General features: G+C 30.7%; 2 protein-coding genes across 2 annotated transcripts; both read right to left on the reverse strand.

Moving 5' to 3' along the window:
- Positions 1 to 2,788: 2,788 nt before the first annotated feature.
- On the reverse strand, positions 2,789 to 7,743 carry LOC142610178 (uncharacterized). Its single transcript, XM_075781924.1, has 3 exons — positions 7,227 to 7,743; positions 3,904 to 4,231; positions 2,789 to 3,305 (listed from the first exon to the last, which is right to left on the reverse strand). The coding sequence occupies exons 1-3, from the start codon at positions 7,670 to 7,672 to the stop codon at positions 3,084 to 3,086; spliced, it is 996 nt and encodes a 331-aa protein (XP_075638039.1). The 5' UTR covers positions 7,673 to 7,743; the 3' UTR covers positions 2,789 to 3,083.
- A 1,345-nt stretch (positions 7,744 to 9,088) lies between these two features.
- On the reverse strand, positions 9,089 to 16,375 carry LOC142610177 (putative serine/threonine-protein kinase WNK5). Its single transcript, XM_075781923.1, has 7 exons — positions 15,577 to 16,375; positions 13,469 to 13,734; positions 12,485 to 12,708; positions 12,093 to 12,250; positions 11,514 to 11,817; positions 10,495 to 10,854; positions 9,089 to 10,000 (listed from the first exon to the last, which is right to left on the reverse strand). The coding sequence occupies exons 1-7, from the start codon at positions 15,664 to 15,666 to the stop codon at positions 9,600 to 9,602; spliced, it is 1,803 nt and encodes a 600-aa protein (XP_075638038.1). The 5' UTR covers positions 15,667 to 16,375; the 3' UTR covers positions 9,089 to 9,599.
- Positions 16,376 to 22,924: the final 6,549 nt, after the last annotated feature.

Genomic DNA, 22,924 nt, shown 5'->3' on the forward strand with positions numbered 1-22,924 from the left:
ACGCTCCTGTATGTACAATTGAATCATAAATCACCACGTCAAGCTCACTTTTGCTCGTGAATATGAGGCGGTCCTTGCCATCTTTCGGTAGGAGTGGACACGCAGTGTAATAGTTGTCCATATCAATCAAGAAGTGATGATGTCCAAGATAAACCAATCCCATCACTATTTCTATCATTATATGAAGATAAAACATATAAAGTAAAGAAACGAAACAAACAAACAAACCAACCTAGTCTATCAATAATTTGCCACGATGAGGAATTATAGCTCTCCTTCTGCCCATAACTTTTTCCTTGTTTCCATTCCATATTTATGGACAAAGTTTATAAAACAAAATGACTACAAGGAAGATTTAGACGTCTAAATCAAAGAGCTCACAGGATGTACATCTGTATATATTAACATGATTCTGAAAATTAGTTATTACTTTTTTTTACTGTAAAAAATATTCTTAATTTAATTAATTTATTATTTTAAAAAAAAAAGAGAAATAAGGTTAAGATGGTAAATTAACTAAAATTTTCTCCCTACTTTCACACTTCCAAGAACCTACTCACATCACATAAAATTATTTCACCACAAACGCGTACTTATTACACCCTTTATTATTATTTTTTTATGATTGAAAAATATATTAATCTCAAATTATAATTTATGCAAATTATTAATTTTTACAAAAAAAAAGAGCGCGTACTTATAAACTTGTATATTATAAGGATTTTACTAACATATGCTCTTATGACATATGTTAGCAAATCATTTTAGAAATTTTTTTAATGAGAATTGAAAAGACCATCAAACTTTATGGCAGTTTTTTCAATTTTCTTTAATGACAGCTTTTTTTAATTTCTAATAAAAAATGTCTAAAATAGATTGTTAATATTTTCGCCTCATATTTTCCTTCAAATTTTCTAAGAGTATACCCGGACTCATATTATATAGAACTTGATGATGAGCTGTATCACATATTTTCACCTCCAAATGCTAGCGTTGTAGAGCATTTAGAGGGGCCCCAATGGCCTAATCAATATAAATGTTAGCTAATAATGGTAGACTTTTTGCAAGATTATGATTTGTAATAGTCATTGATGGGATGGGATGTGCTAGTTAAATAAATGTACCTTCCAAATCTTTACAGGGATTATGGTTGGATTCGATTCATTACCCCCGAAATAAAGGCTTTAGGTGTGTACGTTTTGAAACTCCTCCAAGTGTGAGAAATCAACTGTGACATCTCAACCGATTAAGATGAAACTGTCAAGTAACGAAGCTTCTGGGGTGTTTCACTGCTAAGTTCTAATATATTTTTATATATTTTAAATAATTTTATACATATTTTAATATATTTTTTCTTCCACATGTATATCAAAGACAACTAAATAATATTATTCAAACTAACCAATCAAACAAGCCCTCAATCTTCCATCACTACTCTACCTAATGAATTGCCAATAAGGAATCTTTTAACGAAGAATGCAAATTACTGACATAAAAAAAATCGGGTAATATCTTTAATTCTTATTAGGGTTTATAAAGATTATGTAGTAAAATTATTAGTATTTTAAACATTTTTTTCTTATAAGAAAGTTATATACACGTTTTAATTATGTTAAGCTGCATTTAACAGAGTCATGAAAATGACATTAGTACACAAAATCTGGAATATTAGCTAGCAATATCTGGGTCTAGCAATCTAGTTCCCTAGCTTGATCAGCCTGAATAAAAATCCAATACTCAATTCAAGTTATATTGATAATTTAAAAGCATAGTGATATTTTCAGGTCAGATTCAATAATTGGGTAACCGCACCTTTTATATTTTTTAATGAAAGAGAAATTTTAAAATTCAAATCATCCACATCTAAAATGGCCAACTTTAACCAAATAATAGTCTATAGATTTGAAGTTGAGATTCGAATTTGATCTTGTTCAAAACCAGACCCTGTTTGAGATTTGAAGTACGATCATCCAGCCATGTACTCCTCTTTTCTTTCCCTTCCATCTATGTTTAATGGGCCGAGTAATTCTAGAACCACAAATTATTCTACAATTTTGATATGACAGACGGTGAGTAATTAATTATCACTTACACATGGACTCACTATTTTTTTTTCACCAATCACACTCTGCCAAGTCACGATTGTGGCAAGAAGTTTTTTTTTTTTAGGAAAAATTGTAGAAAGTAGTAAAAAAATTTGTTGTCCTAGATTTTTTTTTTAAGAGAATTTCAATTTATGGCATCCAAATAATAACTCTTTATTATCATACCAGTTTTCTTAATCTACCGGCCTCGTTATGCTTGTGTGTAATCTAACAATTTATAGCCCTAGCTGAGTGCACACTTTAGTTTCCACCTTAACTGAACGGTAGCAGGACCTGAATCCAGGGAAAATAAGCTAAAAGGCCTGACTTCATGGACCTTGGCTTCGGTAGTAAAGAGATTGACTGGGGTTTAAGTAGGTTTTGAACTATAAATTACTATAATCTTTGTAACATATTGGGGAAGTAGATCATGATATTAAGGACCTTTTCTCTATTTTCCATCCGACAAAAAAGAGAAAGTTCATCATACTTACATTTGATTCGACGACTACTTTAATTTGTTTTTGTATCAGTTGCATGCATCCCCCATTCAAATCAGACAAATAAAATACATACACTTCATTAATTTAGATATTGATACCTAATTGTCTAGAATCTTTGGACAAAATTAAAAATAAAATATTGCATGATTTGGAGGAATAGTTTTCATAAATAAATACTATCTGTCTATTGTTACACAAACATCACAAAAACATAACACAGTGAAGAAATTTTATTTACTTTTATCAATCACCAAGACAAGCTTTTTCATTTTACACACAAATTTTGTATGTAACCAATCTATAATTCAAATCCACAACCTTCCAAACCATGGAGTACAAATTGTACATCAAGAGGACCCATGCATAAGGAGTAAGACAATTGTCTTAAAAGACAAAATGGGGGGAAAAATAATGAACACTAATCATATGAACAGGAGCATTATGAAATGGTATACTGTATATGACGTTCCATATATGTACTTGTGTTGTGTGCAAATCATGACAACGTATGGACGAAAATTTTGTATAGAAATGTAATTATAAGTGCAAGGATGATCTGGTCAATTAAGGAAATTTTCTTACAGTTTTTGACAAAACTGTGACTTATACTTGAAGGTGAATACTTGAGCTCTACGGAATAAGAGGGTCGGGTCCCTTGGCAATCTGGTACAATGATCATTTCCCCAGAAACACATTTGAATTCTCCCAGGGTCCATTCCTATTGTCACAAGTGAAACTTTGCTCAGTATTTGTTTGAATGATTGGTGGGGTAAAATTAAGTTGTTTATTCAACATATTTAATTTATGTACAACTTTACTTAGCATTCGTTTGAATGATCATATATATATTATAGAATTTCACCATATGTGTCAACTTCTGTGATTTTTTGCTTTTTATTATCAGACTAAGACACTAATCGGTTTTTAAATGATAATTTAGTTGTCACATTGATGTTTGTAAATAAAGTCGGCGAGAGAATTTAGCTAAATTTTTGGAGCCAAAATATGGTTTCTACTCGTTAACAAGGGTTTGAAGTCCAAAAGAACTGGCAATTTGAATTTTGAGTGCCTCGCATAATATTAGGATCATATTAATGCTCTGTTGTGTTTATTGTACCATGATACTAAACTAATTAGGTTAAGATCATCAAAAAAAAAAAAATTAGGTTAAGGATTAATATAAAGGTGACTCCTAAGTAAAGCTTCTCTCAGTTTTTTGGGGGCAACATTTACATTATATTGGCACTAGAGCAACAAAAGACTGAAAGAGTAGCCATGAAAGTATAGCAAAACGAAGAACTAGAAAAGCAAGTTACCTCTAGCTGTTTTCCAACAGTCACAACAATTGTGTCTGGGCCTTCTTCAAAAGACAAAGAACCATGCTTCGATTGAACATGAAATTGAGAGTGCTCGATGGGAAGGTGGAGGCTTAGAGCATGACCACATGAATTCCCATTCTTCTCATTTGGCAAAGATGGAATTTTTTCCATGAGAAGGTCATTGTGATCGTATCTGTATAAGGTCAGAATAGTCTCTTTCTCATTAATTCCCTCCTGGAATCGCTTACCTGCATTTTCTATGAAAATTTCAATCAATTGTTTTGCTACATTGTCAAGTTTACTCGCAAGATTCTCCATATTTTGACTGCAAATAAGAAAATAAAGTTATTAGTACTTTTGTGGATGTTATTTAAAATATTTTTTATTTATATAAGTTTTATGCAATGGAACATATAATGTATTTTGCATTCAACAACAATTAACACACACACACATATATATGAAAAAAGTAATTTAATAAAATAAATAAATTGCATAGTTATAATATTGTTTTATATAAATTGAGAACATGTTATTAAAATAAAATTTCTCAAATATATCATGTAAGAACACGAAATTAGGTAGCCCAAGCCCACCAAAAACAATGATGTTAGATTTCCTAAACCCGGCTCAAAACAATAAATATTTGTATAAAGAGAGATGAATAAGCGTGAGCTTCACCCAATGACACAAATAAGAAAAGAAATACAAAAAGCCTAAGGTTTTAATATATGAAGGGATATTTACAAGCTTGCCCGATGACAAAGTTCTTGGTTGTTACAAATACTGTTAACTCTTTCAGCTACTATTCTCTTTGTTACATTTTTCTCTCGATTCCCGCTGGATCCTCTTTATCTTAGAATCTCCTTCCTCTATATACTCTATGGCATCTTGCATCCTAGCCCTCAATTTTTAATTCTCTTAAATCTCCTTAGGACACTTGTCCTACTAGACTCCTAGTGAAAGTGGTGGAAGGAACTGCTGAGCTGTAGATTCACTGTTCAGATTATTTCCTCATCAACGTAGCTGATAAAGCTGTTTCCAACCATTCAATGCAGAGGAACATGTGGTACTTTATAAGAAACATTCTACAAAGATCTCATTTAACCCCTGAGGCACCCATCTGTACCCATTATATCCCCCATGAGCGCTCCTTCACTTTCCATTCTATTCTCGGACCACCTTACTCCTTGGGTCGTGGATGCTCCTTCCAGAGAAACAACTAAAGCCTATGACGGTGCTTCCCATCTTCAGTCCTCGGGTCCCCACATATCATAATCGGTTGACTAATTTCAATATATCCAGAATATTTTAAAAAAAAATGCAAACCTTCATTCCATGGAACACATGTAACATGCTAAATTAAATTTAAATTATTATATAATTTTAGAATTGTAATATTTTTTTTTCTTTCCAAATATAATTATAATGCCTATATTATTAATACTTGAATTTTAAGGTAATTTTGTGAATATTTATCATATTTATTGCTTTTTAAGGTCCTTATCTCTAATTTCTAATATCTATTTTGTTTGTATTTTTTAGTTTATACAATAAAACTTCATACTTTCAACCCAAAAACTAAGGAAAATAATAATAATTTTTTAGCCAAAAACTAAAAAGGCAATCTACAAATAGAATTAATTTAAGGTCCAATCAATCCAAAATGGATTGAGTTGGACCAATGTGGACCAAGTTGGGCCTAAGTGGATTAAGTAGACCCAAATAGATGAAAGTTAACCAAAATAGACTGAAATGGACTGAATAAACCGAAATACTATACCATATAGATAAGAGTAAGAACGTAACATGTGTCCACTCTAAGAAGTCCTCTTTTTTGCTTCTTTTAACTTAAAATGTTTTCATACATGATACATCCACAATTATATCCATTGGGGCAGCCTCTTCTCTAGCAATATTAAACTTCATCGAGGATTAAGAAAGCCTCCAAACATTGGTACCCAATGAGTAATAACTTCTTATTGGTTTTCATCTAGACCCACCATTAATATCACTATTTCATGTACCAATAATCACTCATCACATCAGCAGTTTGTAAAATTTTTTGTAAAATAATTTGTATCTTTAGCATTATTTGTACTCATCATGCTTGACCATTGAACGATTTAAAAAACATCTCAACCCATCAATTGAAGAAAAGTAATATTGCTTGAAACTCCTTGGACCATCGGTTCACCCATAAAAAATAAGTGATTCTAGTGATACCTAGACTCCATTTGCACTTGCTTGACCTCCGATATTGTTGGTTTAAGTAATGGAGCTCTCTACTCGCACAAAAAATTGGTGGTTGGTAAGCTGGTCAAAGCGTGCATTCAAGGTAATGAACATACCCTTCATTTCCTTGTATATTTTCATTTGAACTTGCTGCATTTTCCTAGCATCCAATCATTGCTCCTCCAAGCCTGGCTTATATCATTTGTTACCAAATTGCGTAAGAAATTGAATTATTGATTTGTTACTAGTGGTGGATTATTTTTATGAACTATTATCTTCCTACTTTTCTCTATTTTGTATAAGAGAAATAAGGAAAGTAACGTTTTTTTCAAGGGAAACCAAGACTTTCAATTTACTTCTTCTCACAAAAAAAAAAAAAAAAAGCTTTCAATTTAGACTAGCTAACAATTTGTAAATTCGGAAATCATGATTGATCTTTATTCATTATCTATGTCTGAATATATATAGGACTGAGTTTCAACTAGGTAAAAATAAACCCATAAACACAAACTTCTCATAATGTATCAGTAAAATTAATCATAACTCATCCTAATTAATCTAATATAACCTATTTAAATCAATCCTAACAAATCACAAACATTTGTCATCCAATATCAATAAAATAAGATACATAACAAAAGAACCATGTGGATAATTCAACAAGAATTTTAATATTGAGATGATGATTTGCATAGCCAAAAAAAAAAAGCACTATTAATTTACATATTTATAGCCTAATTATCTAAAAAATCGTGAAAATCACACATGCATTTGGTTAGCTTATTTGTTGCCTTTTATTTCTCATAAGGGTAGACAAAATTAACTTTAAGCAACTAAGCTTAGCGACACGCCAAGACAAGATTTTTCAATTTGGTATCTCGTAATTTTCAGTAATTTATTTTCTAAATATGAAACAAAAAGATAAAGTTAGCTTATTTCTAAATAAGAAAGTTTTGTTGCTTATTTCATCACCAAGCAACAGTTTAAGACTATACGCAGATTTGGGCCGCAGGTCCATCAATATTTGGTCATAAAATGTACTAAACTTTCAGCCCAAGCCCAAAGGAAATAAATGAAACCGATACCTGAAATTTCGATATCTTTCGGAGCCGGTAAATTTTCCCGCCGAATCCAACCTTTCAATATTAGAACGATCCCACACAATCCCCTCCCGATTCCCGAAATTCAAATTCCCCTCCGAAATTCGGAACACCGATTCGGCATCGGCTTCTCTCAGCAACGACCTCAACTCCTCCCTGGAAATCCCGTGGCCATTGATCCGAAACGCACCGTACTCCTTCGCGGAACGGAGGATCCGATCGACCGAGTCGCGACCCGTTAGGGATCCGAAATCGACGATCTCCGGGATCGGATGGCGTGGAAGGTGGTGGGGCAAAGAGAGGCTCGGGAGTTGAAGCGAGTTCTCGAGGAATTCGGTGAAGATCTCGTTGGCGGCGGAGCGAGATCCAGCGGCGGTGGGGATCGGAGAAGGAAGTGGCGCCGCCTTGCGTAAGGCACTCATCGCGCGCATTTTAGCAGCGGCAGCGCACGTTTAGACTGAAAAACTGAGAAAAAGAAGAAGAGAGAGAGAGAGAATATAGTGAGGAATTGGTAATATATTTTTATATATATATATATATATGTAAAGGAGGTGTTGAAATTGAAAGCTCAGGGACCCGCGGGGAGTGGTGGACTGGTGGTGGTGCATGTATGGCGTAGTAGGCACGTCTACAGTGAAAGGTATGATTCAAAATTGATTTTATGATTATGAATTTCGTTAAGGCTCTCAATTTATTGTATTTGTATTGAGTGTATGAGCAAAGCATGCATAGCATATAAGTATGCCACCGGTTGTAGTTGTGGTGGAGATCCAAGTCCATGGTTTACTCAATTTCGCCTGGTCAACATAGGTCCTCTGATATGTTGTGACAAAAATTGTATAATTTTTTTTTTTGTGCTTCTAGTATTGCTCTTAACCGTATTACAATTATTTTAGTTAATAAAAAGATTAGGCGCTATTTTCGAAAGTATGAGGTTGGCATCATATCTTTATACTCTTATTAGTCTCATCATACGCGTTTTGTGCGCATGTGTATATGTATTTTTTTTGGTTTAGTGTTATAATTTTCCTTTTAAAATTTTTTTTGGGTTAAGTTTCTTTTGAAAACAAAGATTAATAAGAGAGTATTTTATTTTGTAGATATTTTAAGTAGAGTTGAAGATATATTTTTATTGGGTTGTCTTCAAGTTTTTTCTTTGTTAATCCTAAGGTTTAGGGATATTTTTAAATTATATAAAAATCCAGTCCAAAGAAGAAGTCCTCTTGTTATAAATAGTATAGATAACTTTATTTGGGAAATTTGAGTGTATTTTGTTGTTAAACTTAACTATTTAGGTTTTCTAAAAGGAAGAGACACCCTTTCCAAAAGTCTAAGGTTGGTACCACATTGTTGCTATGTAATTAACTCTTTATCCTTTTCATTAGCTTTTGTAATTTAAATCATTCATACTATAACTATGCATCAAATCAATGCTAATCCAAGTGTAAGTAGAGTAGTAGATGGCCTTAATATATGCTTGGAATAAGCTTCCCCCAACATGTTAAATTAGTTCATGGTATCTTCTAAATACTCCTAAATAATTCATCATCTTTTCATGGTCTAAGACGTGTTTTTTTTATTAATGTGTTCATTTGAATAAGTTTATTTTGTTTGTTGTGTAAAAGTATATTAGTTAGTACGTAATAGAAACGAAACTTTAAAAAGTCGTATATTAGAAATAAACAAAATAAGTGAACGGAAATAAGTTTTTGGTTTGATTATTATAAGAAACATACCCTTGATTAGGTCATAGTTTAATGTTCATTCTTATCAAAAGCTTTACGGCTCACTTATATTACTATGTTCTATAGCGGATAAGAACCTAAATTTGAATTCCCCTGCACTTGTTGTAAGCAAAAGAAAATTTTATTTATGTACATATGAATGAGTAAATTTTATTCAACACCTTACAAAGATAGTTTAATCAGTTCAATAACTCATAAATAGAAGCATTACAACAACATCAAAATAGCTACAAGAAGCTGCAGACTCGAAGGATCATGTTATGCACCCAAAGCATTGCTTTGAATCCACACATGATTAATAGCATAAACAACCTATGCCAGCTTACACAGGTCGTATTCAGTGATCAAAAGTCTCACTCTGTAAGGAATCTGGGAGAGATGATTGGGAAGTAACTTTACTCCCTCTTTTTTTTTTTTTTAAGTGATCATTCCCAGATGTTAGCTTACAGAGGTGGTTCTAAAACTTTTCCCTCTCAGCTTGAATTCATAATGTATATATTCATGAAAATAGCAGCAACTTAAGTATTAATGGGAGTCTCAAACTTCACCATACGTACATATCTTTGGCGGGCCTAGCTTTATACCCATAAAAACCACTTATAAACACCTTGCCTTAAAGCTTGCCTGGGTCCTGAAACCCAATGTTCTCAACAGCTCCAACAGTTTTGAACAATCTCCTCTTGTTTATTTCCTCCATTACAGCCCTGCGCAACAACTCGCTACGTGCATCCACAAGTGAACGATTCCTAGTTAGCTTCTGTGGGAGCTTTGAGCCATAGTTTCTCCCATAATCAAACTGCAACTCGCAGTACTGTTTGAAATGATTTGCACTCATCATATCTGTAGGGCAGAATCTTGTACATGTGGGAGCCTTTGCATTGCAAATGGATTCACCTACTCTACTAATACTCGAATCATAATCATCTTCATTGGCCGAGTAGTAACTCAAATTTGAGTATTTGAAGGAGTTCAAAGAGCTCTGAGAACTTGCATCGTCATTGATAAACAAATCTTCTGCATTTCGATGCCATGTTATCAAATTTAGATAGCTATTAAGGCATCATTTGGTTAACAAACATTTCAGAAAGGAAAATGCTTCATTTATTGTAAAAACTTACAAAACTAATGTAGTAATAAATGAGATTGACACCAAGACAACAACAAACTAGAAAAATGATAAAGTAAGACTCATGTACATTGTACACGACAAAGACTACTGTCATCTTCCTATTAGTGGTTGGTGTACAAGGCTCCAAACATGTTTAGAGTCAAACATTTTCCCTAAAAAAAATGGAAAATACTAAAACAACTACCAACCTTTTTCCTTAGCATCACTCAAAAAAAATTTAAATTACTTTCTTGTTATGCTTTTAAAATTTTGAAAATTTAAGTAAAATTTGTAATCACAGTAGAATTAATCACAAACAAACTTGTAATCACAGTAGAATTAATCATAAACATTAAAAAAAGACTGGAGTAAACAATACCAAGAGAACTAAAATGTATACCTTGAAGCCAATCATGGCCAGAGGCTACATTGTTCCCACAATTATGGGTCTTGTAGGAAGAGGTAAAGGCTGGGAGACATGCTTGAGAGGAAGAGCAAGAAGAGGATGAATAGAAAGGATGGTGGGTACTATCATTGTCTTCTTCTTCTTCATAGCTAAAGCTGTGCTGATTGTGAGACTGGGATGTGCCTCCCCAATCCTTCCAAGTTGGGACCAAAGAGGATATCTCATCCTCTATCATCTCAGCTATCTCCAATGGTTCCCAGTCGCTAATTTCCAATTCTTCGACCATCTCAATTGCTACGTCAATTGCAGTGTCGTGTACAACATCGAATGAGAAGTATATGTTCCTAGCATGACCTGTATTACATAGAAATGCTATTAGTTTGGAAAAGGACAATGGCAACTAATTTATTTTAAAATTAGAAAACCCAAAATTTGTCAAACGAGAGTGCCTAAATTAGAAAATAAAATAACAATAATAATTGAAACGTGATATATCATATTAACACAAATGTCAAGGAATAATGGAATGCGTCATATACTTACTCTTATAGTATCATATCCATTATCAATTTGCATTTGGTTTGTTTGTTTGCTTATGTACATTATTTCTAAAATCTCCTTCTTTTAGACACTTCTCCTCAAATAAGCAAAATAAGCAGATAAATAAATCCAAAACAACACCATGGACGTTTTAAATTTAGAGAAATATTAGGAATACAAATTTCTTCATATATATAGCAATTTATTAAAGTGGTAAATTGTAATTGGAATAACATTACTTTTACTATTAAGTTATGTCAAAGGTTATAAAAAAAAGTTGTAAAGAATTTTGTGTTATTAGATTTAGAGTCGTGCACCAAAGAAATTCATTAAAAATTTCACATATATTCTCATAATTCACTTCACTTTGACCCACTATAACACAAAGAGAAAGAGAGGTGAAATGCTAGTGCCTCTAGATTTATCATTAAAATTTAAGCAAATATAAGAGAGGTTTTTAGCTTTTAGCATACCGTCCTTGTCAGAAATTTGCATTTTGAGGAAAATGGAATCATCTTCAGGGTCCAAGGTCCCAGTGATAGTCATATCAGTGCGCCTAATTGGATCAGAAACCAAAGGTGGCAAACCCACCACTGATCTTGATTTGGGACTTTGGATACGTGTGATGGGCAACAATCCACCTTCTTCAGAAGCTAGAAATGGGTCCAACAAAAGCTCTCGGGCTGGCAATCTTTTTGACACAGTCTCTAAGCATTTTCCCACAAATCTCTGAGCCTCCATGTCTTCAATTCGGTAGAATGCATCAGGCAGCTTTCCCTAGTAAGCCACCAAGCCAAAATGTGAAACTTAGCAAGATTGTGTATTTGGGTTATTAAAGAATAAAGATATTAAATATTTTATAACATTGAAAACTAATACATTTATGTTTTGAGCTCTCTTAATTTTTATGCAATAGTGTAGGAAATGAACAATTTCATGGTACAAATTAAATAAAAATATATTTAAATATTATGTCATTTAAAATTTTAAAGAACGTAATTAGTGCTTGACATTATATATCAAGGCTAGATTGAAGAGAATAGCTTGATTACCGATGTAACTTTCTTATATATCTGGGCTGGATTGGAGCACTCGTTGTAGGGATACTCAGAAGTAAGCATCTCTAACAAACACATGCCAAAAGAGTATATGTCAACAAGTTCATTGTATTCCTCTTCGTATAATTCTGGTGCCATGAACTCCGGTGTACCTAATTATTAAGATTAAAAACATAAATAAGACTAATAAACAATAGAGATCTAATTCAATTAACTAAATGGTAAATTGCACAGTTTCTGATTGGAAACTGTGACTTCAAGTCATGATTTATGTGCAATTTGGTGTGTGTGAGAGAGTTTGTATAACATGTGTAATAAACACAACTTTTAACCAAAAATCAAAATAATGAGAGAGAGAGAGAGAGAGAGAGAGAGAGAGTGTGTACCTATGACACTGTGGGCATGTTGGGAGCCACGAAGGATGGCTGCTAGGCCAAGATCACCAATTTTGACTTGACCAAGATGACCATTAATGAAGATATTATCGCATTTGAGGTCTCTATGAATCACAGGAGGATCATGGCCATGCAAATAAGCAAGCCCATGTAGAATTTGACGGCTCCAGTTCTTAACTGCTCGAATATCTACTTGCCGGTACTTCAGCCTATACCTGTTTTTACATCCCAAAATAATAAGACCAATATTAAAATAACTAAAAAAAATTCCAACTTTTATTACAATTTGTTGGGTAGCAAGCGGTGTAGTTACAAATCGTCACTTTCAATAATTCAAATCCACCTATCATTAACATTATTTTTATTATACACCAAGCAAAAAAATATTAAAATACTACTTTTGATAATTATATGTGTGACTAGATTTATTGTAGTTTAAGGTGACATATAAGGTTAAAGTGATAACTAGTAATAATAGTATTTTTTGTGATACCCCATATCATTGGCTTGAATCTAACCTCCCCCTAATAAAGTAAATATTGATATATGAAAAGTCTATATATCTACGGTGCAGTTATTTTTAATATGTATCATACTTAACTAATCTTAACCGTTCATCTATTATTATAAAATATATATTATATAAGGCTTATATTTTTTTTAAAGTCTAAGATTAAGTACGTCTAGTACATATTAAGTATTAAAAACAGTGTACGATAAAATGTTTTATATTTGCTTATTTAATTTAAATGGGTAGCTAGGGATAAACCTTAAATTTAAAATATAGCTAAAAAAGAAGAGGAATTTAGAATAAGGTCACATGATTACGTAGGGCCTGTTTGATAATGTTGTTCTAGTAACATTATTTGTATTTTTTGAAAATACTTGTGAGTGAAAAAATGTGTAGAAATACGTGTAATGTTGTTTAAACACCAAAAACTATTGTTCAAAACACCCTACCAAACAGCCCCTTACTCTCTAAGTGTACCGGAAGTGAACATTTCGGTGATGAAGTTGAAAGTTCTGCGATTGATATCAACCCAAGAGGTGTAGAATCGCATGATGGATTCATGGTCAAGGTTCTTGAGAAGGTGAACCTCTGAGTAAAGTCGCTGCAATATTTCTGGTGAATGAAACACTTCCTTAAGCTCAACACGGTTCCAAGCAACCTCTATTCCTAGAACCTCATCAAATGCTCTATACACTGTTTTCACTGCTCCTTTACCAAGAATTTCCCTGAACTGCAATGCAAATATTAAAAGTAATTCAGACCTTAAATACAAAGACAATATGTATAGTGACTTCCCATCTATATATGGGCCTTACTGTAAAGTCGATTCACTAGCTATTATTTGGGAATTTGTACACAGGAGTGAAAAAGAAATTTTCCAAAAGATACAAATAAATAAATATATATATATATATATATATATATATATATATATATATATAAAAACTTAAAGGAAAAATACTAGAATTACTACCAATTTTACAATAAAATGTTTTTATAATAAATAAAATTTTTAATTAATTAATTTATTTATTTTTAAGTTTAAATCTTGATACAAAAGTTTATAAAACATATATAATAAAATTTATAGTACTCCTAACATTATTTTATTATAATAAAAATTGACTAACTTATGGTGGATTGGTGGTTGCATAAACTAACTATCTAGGTTTGGGAAGAAAGGGTTAGGACTTAGGACTTAGGTATCGATTTGCTATATATGTAGATGCTTAATAAGGTTATGATTTATGAATCCTATTAAATCGGGCCGTGAATTGTGTAGTGAAATTTTTGCTTAGCAATTAAACATAATCTTATGCATACAGAAATATACTTTCAAAGCTTGTTGGATCCCCTATGAGTATATTTGCCTTACTTTAACGTGCAAATTAATCATAAAAGTGATGGAAAAGGGAAACTAGAAAACAATTTCAGTATAGTATTTAACATGTATATATAATTATCCTATCAATAAATCAAAATGAGTGAATAAGGTAATCAATTAACTGAATTAGAGATTAAAGAATTTTTAATCAATAATCAACAAATCAGTACGTATATAAATGTTAAAAAAGTTTCTTCTTCTTATTTTTTATGTTTTCTATTTTTAATTTATTTTTTGTTTGGAAAAGAAGGCAAGAGGCGGAAGTCATTTGCTATGAGCCCACGAGTGACTCTTCAGCCCATGGGCTGGTGTTGAAAAGGCCGGGTGTGTGTTGAGGCCTTTTTTTATTTTATTTTTTTTGGCCTAAATGTGTTTTTTGACTTTTTTTTTTTCTTTTTTTGCTGAGTAAATGTGTTTTATGCCTATTGTGTCAACCAAAATGGTCTAAGCCACATAAAAAATACTGATAAAGTGAAATGCTCCACGGCACAAATATTTAAATATAAATTAATAATCTTATTAAGCTTGGCCCAACTAATTTGAGGTAAGCATAACTCACACCAAGCATATAGTAGGTATGAATTTTCTTTTAGGACTTGTTTTTTGGGGGGCGACTTTTTATTTTAGAACTCATCAAAGCTACAAACAGCTGACCCCCTTTATTTGGATTTTGGAACAAGAAGTGGTTTCTAAGTTCTAACCCCAATCATAATATGTAACCCTTGAACTCATTACTAAACTCATCTATCATAGTCAAATTAAAGTAATTTCTCAAGCAAAAATAGCAGTCCACATGTTCTAAATCACAAAGGTCATCAAGAAGAAGTGGCTTTTGAAAGTTATCTAGAACAAGCACTGCACCAACTACCACATGCTCGAAAATTTCTTGAAAAAAAGTATACCCAATAAGATAAATTCCTCCTGCATGCGTATAATACTGTCCTCGCAATTTTTATCACTTATGGGTTATGGCCCAAGTTTATTGTAAACCTCAATACTCTATAAGCCAGTACTTGTAAAGTCAAGTAATTATAACCTAATCCTACTAAGATTATAAGGTGAATATGAATTCTTTTGCTCTCTTTTATCACTATAGATGGTAATCAGCTCTTTTATACAAGATCATGCAGAAAATTTGAACTTTTTCTAAGTATGTACATAGGAAAAATCTCAGAATGAAATACTTACTCGTCCATATCGACCAGATGGATCAGTTTCAACGTATCCAAGCTGATCCTCTGCTCCATCAACACACCCTCCTACCCTTGCCTTGTACATGACTGAGAAATCAACGCTAGCTATATAGCTTACTGTTTATTTTCCTATATAATACTTGCTTTTGATAGTATTAAATATGTAATTAATAATAATTTAAAAACAAAAAAAAAAGATGAAGTGAATATATGCTAGAAGATCCGAGGCTTCCCCTCATGATTTTCGTAAGAGAATACACCAAACAATAACCAGAAAAGCCTTGAGTAATCAACGCTGAGCATAATCCAAGCCATTTCCACAACCCCACGTGAGAACTCGTATTCCTTAGGAACCATTTGCCTTATAGAAAAAAGACTTAGAGAAGTGAGGGACAGATATATATATCCTAGATTTTTCTTTTTTCAAAAAAAGACAAGAATAATAGAACTAGCTAGGAAACTGTTAAAGACTATTTGGGTGGTGTGGTTGAGAGCAAAAATTAAAATTGAGAAGAAGTTTGTGGAGGAAATTAATAGGAAAAAAAAAAAGCTTTTTTTATTTTTTATTTTTATAAACTGAAATGATCATATGTGGGACTTTGGCTTGAAAATGGGATTCTAAATTTGAAGAATCTGTGGCCACGCTTTGGTAGTACCATTTGTGGATGTGGAAGCAATCTCAACAAGTAGATTACAAATGGAGAAAGAGATTGAGGAAATCTAAGAGGAAAAGTTTGGAAGAGATATTGAGAGAGAGAGACTGAGATGTTTTGAGAAGATTTTGGTGCAAAGACAAAGAAGGTAGAAACAAGAGGTGGTGCTAATGGTAATATTATATAAGGATTTTGTTTTTTTAAAGAAAGAGGACCTTAATTGATTATCACAAAAATAATAATAATGACCTTCTGTATGGGTCCCCAGATAACTTGATTAACGGAATTCACACAGTCCAAACTCCAAACTAGAATAATATACTACTATGCCTGTAAATAAAATAAAAATGACAAAGTCTTACTATAAACTTGATTATAGTTTTAAGTGTACAATTTTCATTAAAAAAAATTAACATGAATATATATTTATAAAATTTAACTATTAAATTGTAAATTATATATATTTGTAACATACCTATCAAATTTCATGCCAATCAGATGTAATTTATTATAAACATATTTTTTATGAATAATTTTAGACTATCAAAATTTAAAATTTAAAATTTTTATTAATGAAATAACTATTAATCTTTAATTTTTTTTAATATATATATATATATATATATATATATATATATATATATATATATATATATATATACACTATGTGAAAAACAATTAACGGCATTTGTTATTTAATATCACAGTCATATAGTATTATTATATATGTGTATGTATAGGGAAAGGGGATGAGGTCTGAGCTTGTAGCAGTTGATCAGCTCTGCTTGGTAATGAAATCAGCAATGCCTCAAAAGTCAGGTCTTAAATTCGAAGCATAGTTAATTCATCCATTGGGATCACAATTCAGATATACATTCACCCATTTATTATTGGTGGATCTCATACCAATAACAAAAACTTTTATCATCTTTCTAACTTTCTTCATATAATACTAGCTTGTAATTTTATGCATATACACGAATACACTTAAAAATATACAATAATATGCATAATATAATTCCTATATATATAATTTAAATACTATTAATAGTAGTTTTTTTTTTTTTGTTAACTCTTTAAAAAAAATTGTAAGGATATTATTAGGTATACAATGTAAATTTTCTATATATATATATATATATTTTTTTTTTTTTAAATTATTGTGAAGCACTTTTTTTTTTTTTTACGATTCATTTATTTTAGACTCTTTGGTTTTTGTACTTAATAACTCACTTGGATGAATATTTATGATGTGGTCCCACATTTTATTCTAAAATTAAGAAATAAAAATCTTTAAGAATAAATATTTTAGGACACATGGCACAAAATTGAAACTCTAATTTGGAATTATAATTTGAGTTTCTCTCAGTTTCACCTATTACATATATATATATATATATATATATATATATATATATATATTGATATTTTCATAAATACACTATCGGCAAAACGCATCCAAATGGCACACTAAATTATAGGTGTAGTATTATATGCATTTGCATATTTTAAAGACTATAACGTAATCACCACGTACCCAAGAAGAAATTTCACACACATATACACTTAAATTAAGTTAGATTAAAATTTCTATAATGTACTATAATGTAAAGGACAAAAAAAACTTGTAAAAATATATATATATATATATATATAAAGCGTAAAGGACAAAATTTAGCTACAAAATGGGTTGTGTAACCTAAGGTTACAACCTTCCTCAATAAAATAAATTTTATTACATATTTTGAAAATTTTACCATTGAATAAAAAAGACTTGCATAAATTTTATTTAAAAAAAAAAAGACTATCGTAAAGGAAAAAAAAAAACTCTTGTATAAAATAAAAAATAAAAAGACTATAACATAAAAGACAAAATTTAGCTACAAAATGGGTTGTAATCTAAAGTTACAGCCTTCCTCAATAAAATAAAAATTACTACATATTTTGAAAATCTAACCATTGAATTGCATGTTCTTTACGCTCTTAATATACATGTCAAATTTTGTGTAAATAAGATATTATTGACTATATGATCTATAAGCTTATATTTTATACATAATTGTAAATTATAAAAACTTGCAATTTAAATAATTTATTGATGAAATAACTATTGATCTTTAATTTTCTAGAAATTTGACAAGCATGGATGATATATATAATCTAACGGTGGATTTATCAAAATTCACCTCAAAAAAAATTTAGAATTGAGTAAGGTTGTAGTTTAAGGTAACAACCAATTTTGTAGCTAAACTTATTTTTTTTTTCCAAATGATGTTCACACTTGAATTACATCTTCTTTTTATATCATTCATACTTGCAAAATTTCAAGAAAATTAAAGATCAATAGCTGTGTCATCAATAATTTTTTTAAATTGCAAGTTTTTGTAATTTAAAATTATGCATAAAATATAAACTTATATATCATATAGTAAATAATATTTGATTAACAGAAAATTTAACATATGTGTTAAGAGCATAAAGAACATGCAATTCAACGGTTAGATTTTTAAAATATGTTGTAATATTTATTTTATTGAGTTAGTTTATAACTTAAATTACAATCAATTTTGTTGCTAAACTTTCTCTCTATATATATATTGCAACTCATTATAATTTGGGTTTTTCTTTGGCTTGTTCCGGCGACTTCTTGGACCGTGTAACCGACTCGATTCTACGCTAGACAAAAATTTTGAAAGACCATAATTGATCAAATATGCTAAAGTCCCAAAGTCCCAAAGTCCCAAACACAACTGACAAAGTTGCAAAAGTTAGGTGCGGAGAAAGAAATTTTGATTTGGGGAGCAAATTTTAATATTGACATATCAGTAAAGAGATTTTCAAAATACGTATGTACACACATAAGCATAGTTACAAAATATTTTTTAAAGAAAACCTATCATCTTTATCAACTTTTCACAATTATTTTATTTTATTTTATTTCTCTAATCCTTTCAAGTACTATCATACTTAACATTAAAATCTTTCAAAAAAGAGTTTCCCCAAGAGAAAATTATTTTTATTAAAAACCTATTACTTGATTTCAACAACTAAAACTAACCACATAAGAGAGGAAAAAACTAAAAAAAATACCCATGATTCTAGCAATACTCTTTTAAAAATTTGACTTTTTTTAAAACTCTTACTTTTTTTTCAAGAGTGTCATTTGGACAACTATTTATTTGATGAGGTCATTGGATTTGCTGATCAATTATTTTTTAGGGGACTCGATCAACTCTTATTTATGGGGAATCAAATCTTAATTTTGTATTTCAATATTTTAAAAAGTTATAATATATATACACATATGTACACATTAAGAAAAATTTTAAAAATTTTGCCTAGGCCAAGCCAAAGTGTAGCTCCACCTTTAGGACCAGCTATCCTTATTGAGTCATTGTTTCGAATATAGGTAATATGGTGGTTGAATAAAAGATTTGGGGTTTAGTTCTCACTTAAGTAAAAAACCGATTAGTATATTATATATTATAAATAGCTATTATCAGGAGCGAACGTCATAAATTATATATATATATATATGTATATATGAATGAATATAAAGAGAAGCATAAGTCCCATCGGGTAAGCTCAATCGAAACAATAATGAATTATATATTCAATTCGATGAGACAGAATAGTTAATCCAAAGTATTTAATCCAAGAAGTATTTCATCCGAAATTAACCAAAAGGCACAATTTCCATATTAAATTCCAATAAAGACAAAAAATAATAATAGTATCTTAATAACTGATTTAAATTTATCATATCTTAATAACCCAAAATTTTTTATAATTGGTAATTTAACATTTAATCACATATTTTTAATACTCCCTCACATGTGTGGATTTAAACTCTCCTACTTTAAAATCATATTAAAATACTGATTGTTTCAAATATTTTTTAATAATTTTAAGTCATTATAAACCATTTATCACAACAAGATTCCAGGAGAGTTCTTCATAATAATCCTCCTATAATCAACCTTAAAATACAATGGTATCAAAAAAACAGGTAACCACAAATTACTCTAGGAAGTACAATTTCCTTGCCCTTAATAGAAACACCAAATATCTCATTTCAGTATCAAATATCGGTGGCCGGCACCACATTGATCTCAAGTTTAGCTTTTTGATTTTCATCTTTGCAATAATCCATATTCGAGTCAAATGCACAATCCAAATATTTCATCAACAGAAATAATGGAGGCCCTTCTCTCTTTTTTTTTTTTTTAGCTCACTCCTCTCTTTTTTAAGCACAGTAAAATAAGTTGAAAAGACCGCAACCATTCATTTTCAAAATTTCTCTTAAATAAATACTATCTGCATAAAGCTATACAAAAATGTCCCACCACTTATTGTATCTTTATCCTTTCCCAACATACGTGACACCCTAATTTATTTTCAGCTATCACAAATATGCAAACATCATTATCTTTATCACTTTGTAAGATTATAGATGAAGGGTTGACCATGCGTGTCAATGATCCAGGGTAATAGCTTCTCTAAAATAATGGGTTATGTGAGGTCATAGGCCTTCTTATGATTAATTATTCTTGAAGGAAAATTTTTTTTTTTCTTATTAAATGAGAATAATTTCAAGTTTCAACTTTATAGTTTTTTTTATTAAAAAAGAGAAAAAAAAAAGTAAATTAAGAAATAGAAAGAGTAGGTAAGACCGTAAGAGTGTTGGACTTATAAAGCACGGTCTCAAATTCAGGTTGGAATATTTTTAATTTAAAAATAATTTATCGGCAATAACAATACATAATAACCAGAAGATTTATAAATATTATTTTTAGTCTGTGAAGTCCTACCACAATGTAAAGGATCAAACAAGCCCAATTATAGACTTGCTATCAATAAGATAATCGTGTTATTGGAGATTAAGATATAATTGGGAAAACAAATCCTATTTGCTACACATCACAATCAAAGGAAGTATCAAGTGTCCACCCAAGTGGGGCCAGCAAGTACTTGATGAATCATTGATGATAAATAATGCTTGCTTCTGTTCTGAGATGGCTTTTCGGAATCTCAAATTTCATCTAAATGGCTGGCTCTGTTTGCTCAAGTCTGAAAATAGTATATCCATTAATTATATCTTAAGTTCTCATTACTAGTCATGGTGTACTACACTCAATAAATAAAATAAAAACTATCCAAAAAGTAGTAATTATTCACCTCAATAGAAAGATACTGACAATAATATGAGAGAGAAAGAGAGGAACATTTTAAAAGTGAAAGGAGATTTGAAATATTTAAATATTTTTATCTGAAGTAAAAAATTTAAATATGAAGGTTGTCGGGGGCATTTTTGTTCATAACCACGTGACTTCCGCTAAGAGGGCAACTTTGCAAGTTCCAGATTTGTTTCGGAAATTCAATCCGGAACTCAATATTTGACCACATAAACCAATGGCTTCAAGTGCATTTTTAAGTCTACAAAATAGATAAATTTTAAAGTCTAAGAATCGTGATAATAGTTAAAATAAATGAATAATAAGTTTTATGATAACAGATTTGATTAAATGATGAGTTGAACATCATTATTATGTATATTAAGTATTGTCCATTAGAATGATTAATTAAGTGTCATATGTCCAATAATGGGATGAGTCCAATAGTCCATATCCAGCTGCGGTATAGTTCATGTTTAACATAATAAGGTATGTTTAGTAATGGTTTATGTCCAAATAATGTATGTCTAGCAATGGTTTATGTCCAAATAATATATGTCCAGTTGTGGTTTATGTTCAAAAAATATATGTCCAGCAATAGTTTATGTTCAAATAATATATGTCCAATGGTGGTTTATGTTCGAATAATATATGTCCAGCGGTGATTCATGTCCGAATAATATATGTTTAACAGTAGTTTATGTCCAAATAATATATGTCCGGTGGTGAGATGAATTCAATTACCATTATGTATGTTCTATAATGAAGCATTATTGAACCCATGTTATTAAATAGTAAGACAATATTAAAGTAGTTTGCATCAAGTGGTACAATAATGATGAGTTAATATATACTTAATAATGTAATCTTGAAGATAGAAAAACATTGACTTATCTTGTATGTTTCTGACTCCAGCCGTATAGTATCACTTTATTATTTATATGATTTATGGCTTCAATTGTATAGTATTGGTAGGCTGATAACATTCCAACGACATAATAATATGAGTATAACGGTACAATGGTAATGAATTAATATATACTCAATAGTATAATTTTGGAGATAAAAATATAATAACTTATCTTCATAGTTTGTGGCTCTTGCCGTATAACATTAGTGTACTAATAACATTCCAACATCATGATAATAAGAGTCCAACGGTGTGATATGATATTGTGAGTCCTTTCATAGTGACTTCATGATTAAAAGGAAAAAGTAGGTGTAACTGGAGGGAGAGAGAATATGTTTTGCCACATGCATAGGTTGGTTAAGTTTATCTCATTTATCATGAACTTAAATGATTTTTCTCAAGTAATGCTCTCTTAGTTTTTTGTCAAATATGAGTAATATTGTCATCCATAATAACAGTTTTTAGTATTATAATTATATGTCTTTCATGAGAAGGGCTTTTGTAACATGTTTTTGGAAGAGTATTTGATATGTTTTAAGATGTATGGAGATGATAAAAGATATATATGTTTTATGGGATGTGGTGTTTGTAAGATATATTGAAGTA

The sequence above is a fragment of the Castanea sativa genome, chromosome 9 (genome assembly GCF_040712315.1).
Source record: "Castanea sativa cultivar Marrone di Chiusa Pesio chromosome 9, ASM4071231v1".
Taxonomy (NCBI): Eukaryota; Viridiplantae; Streptophyta; class Magnoliopsida; order Fagales; family Fagaceae; genus Castanea; species Castanea sativa.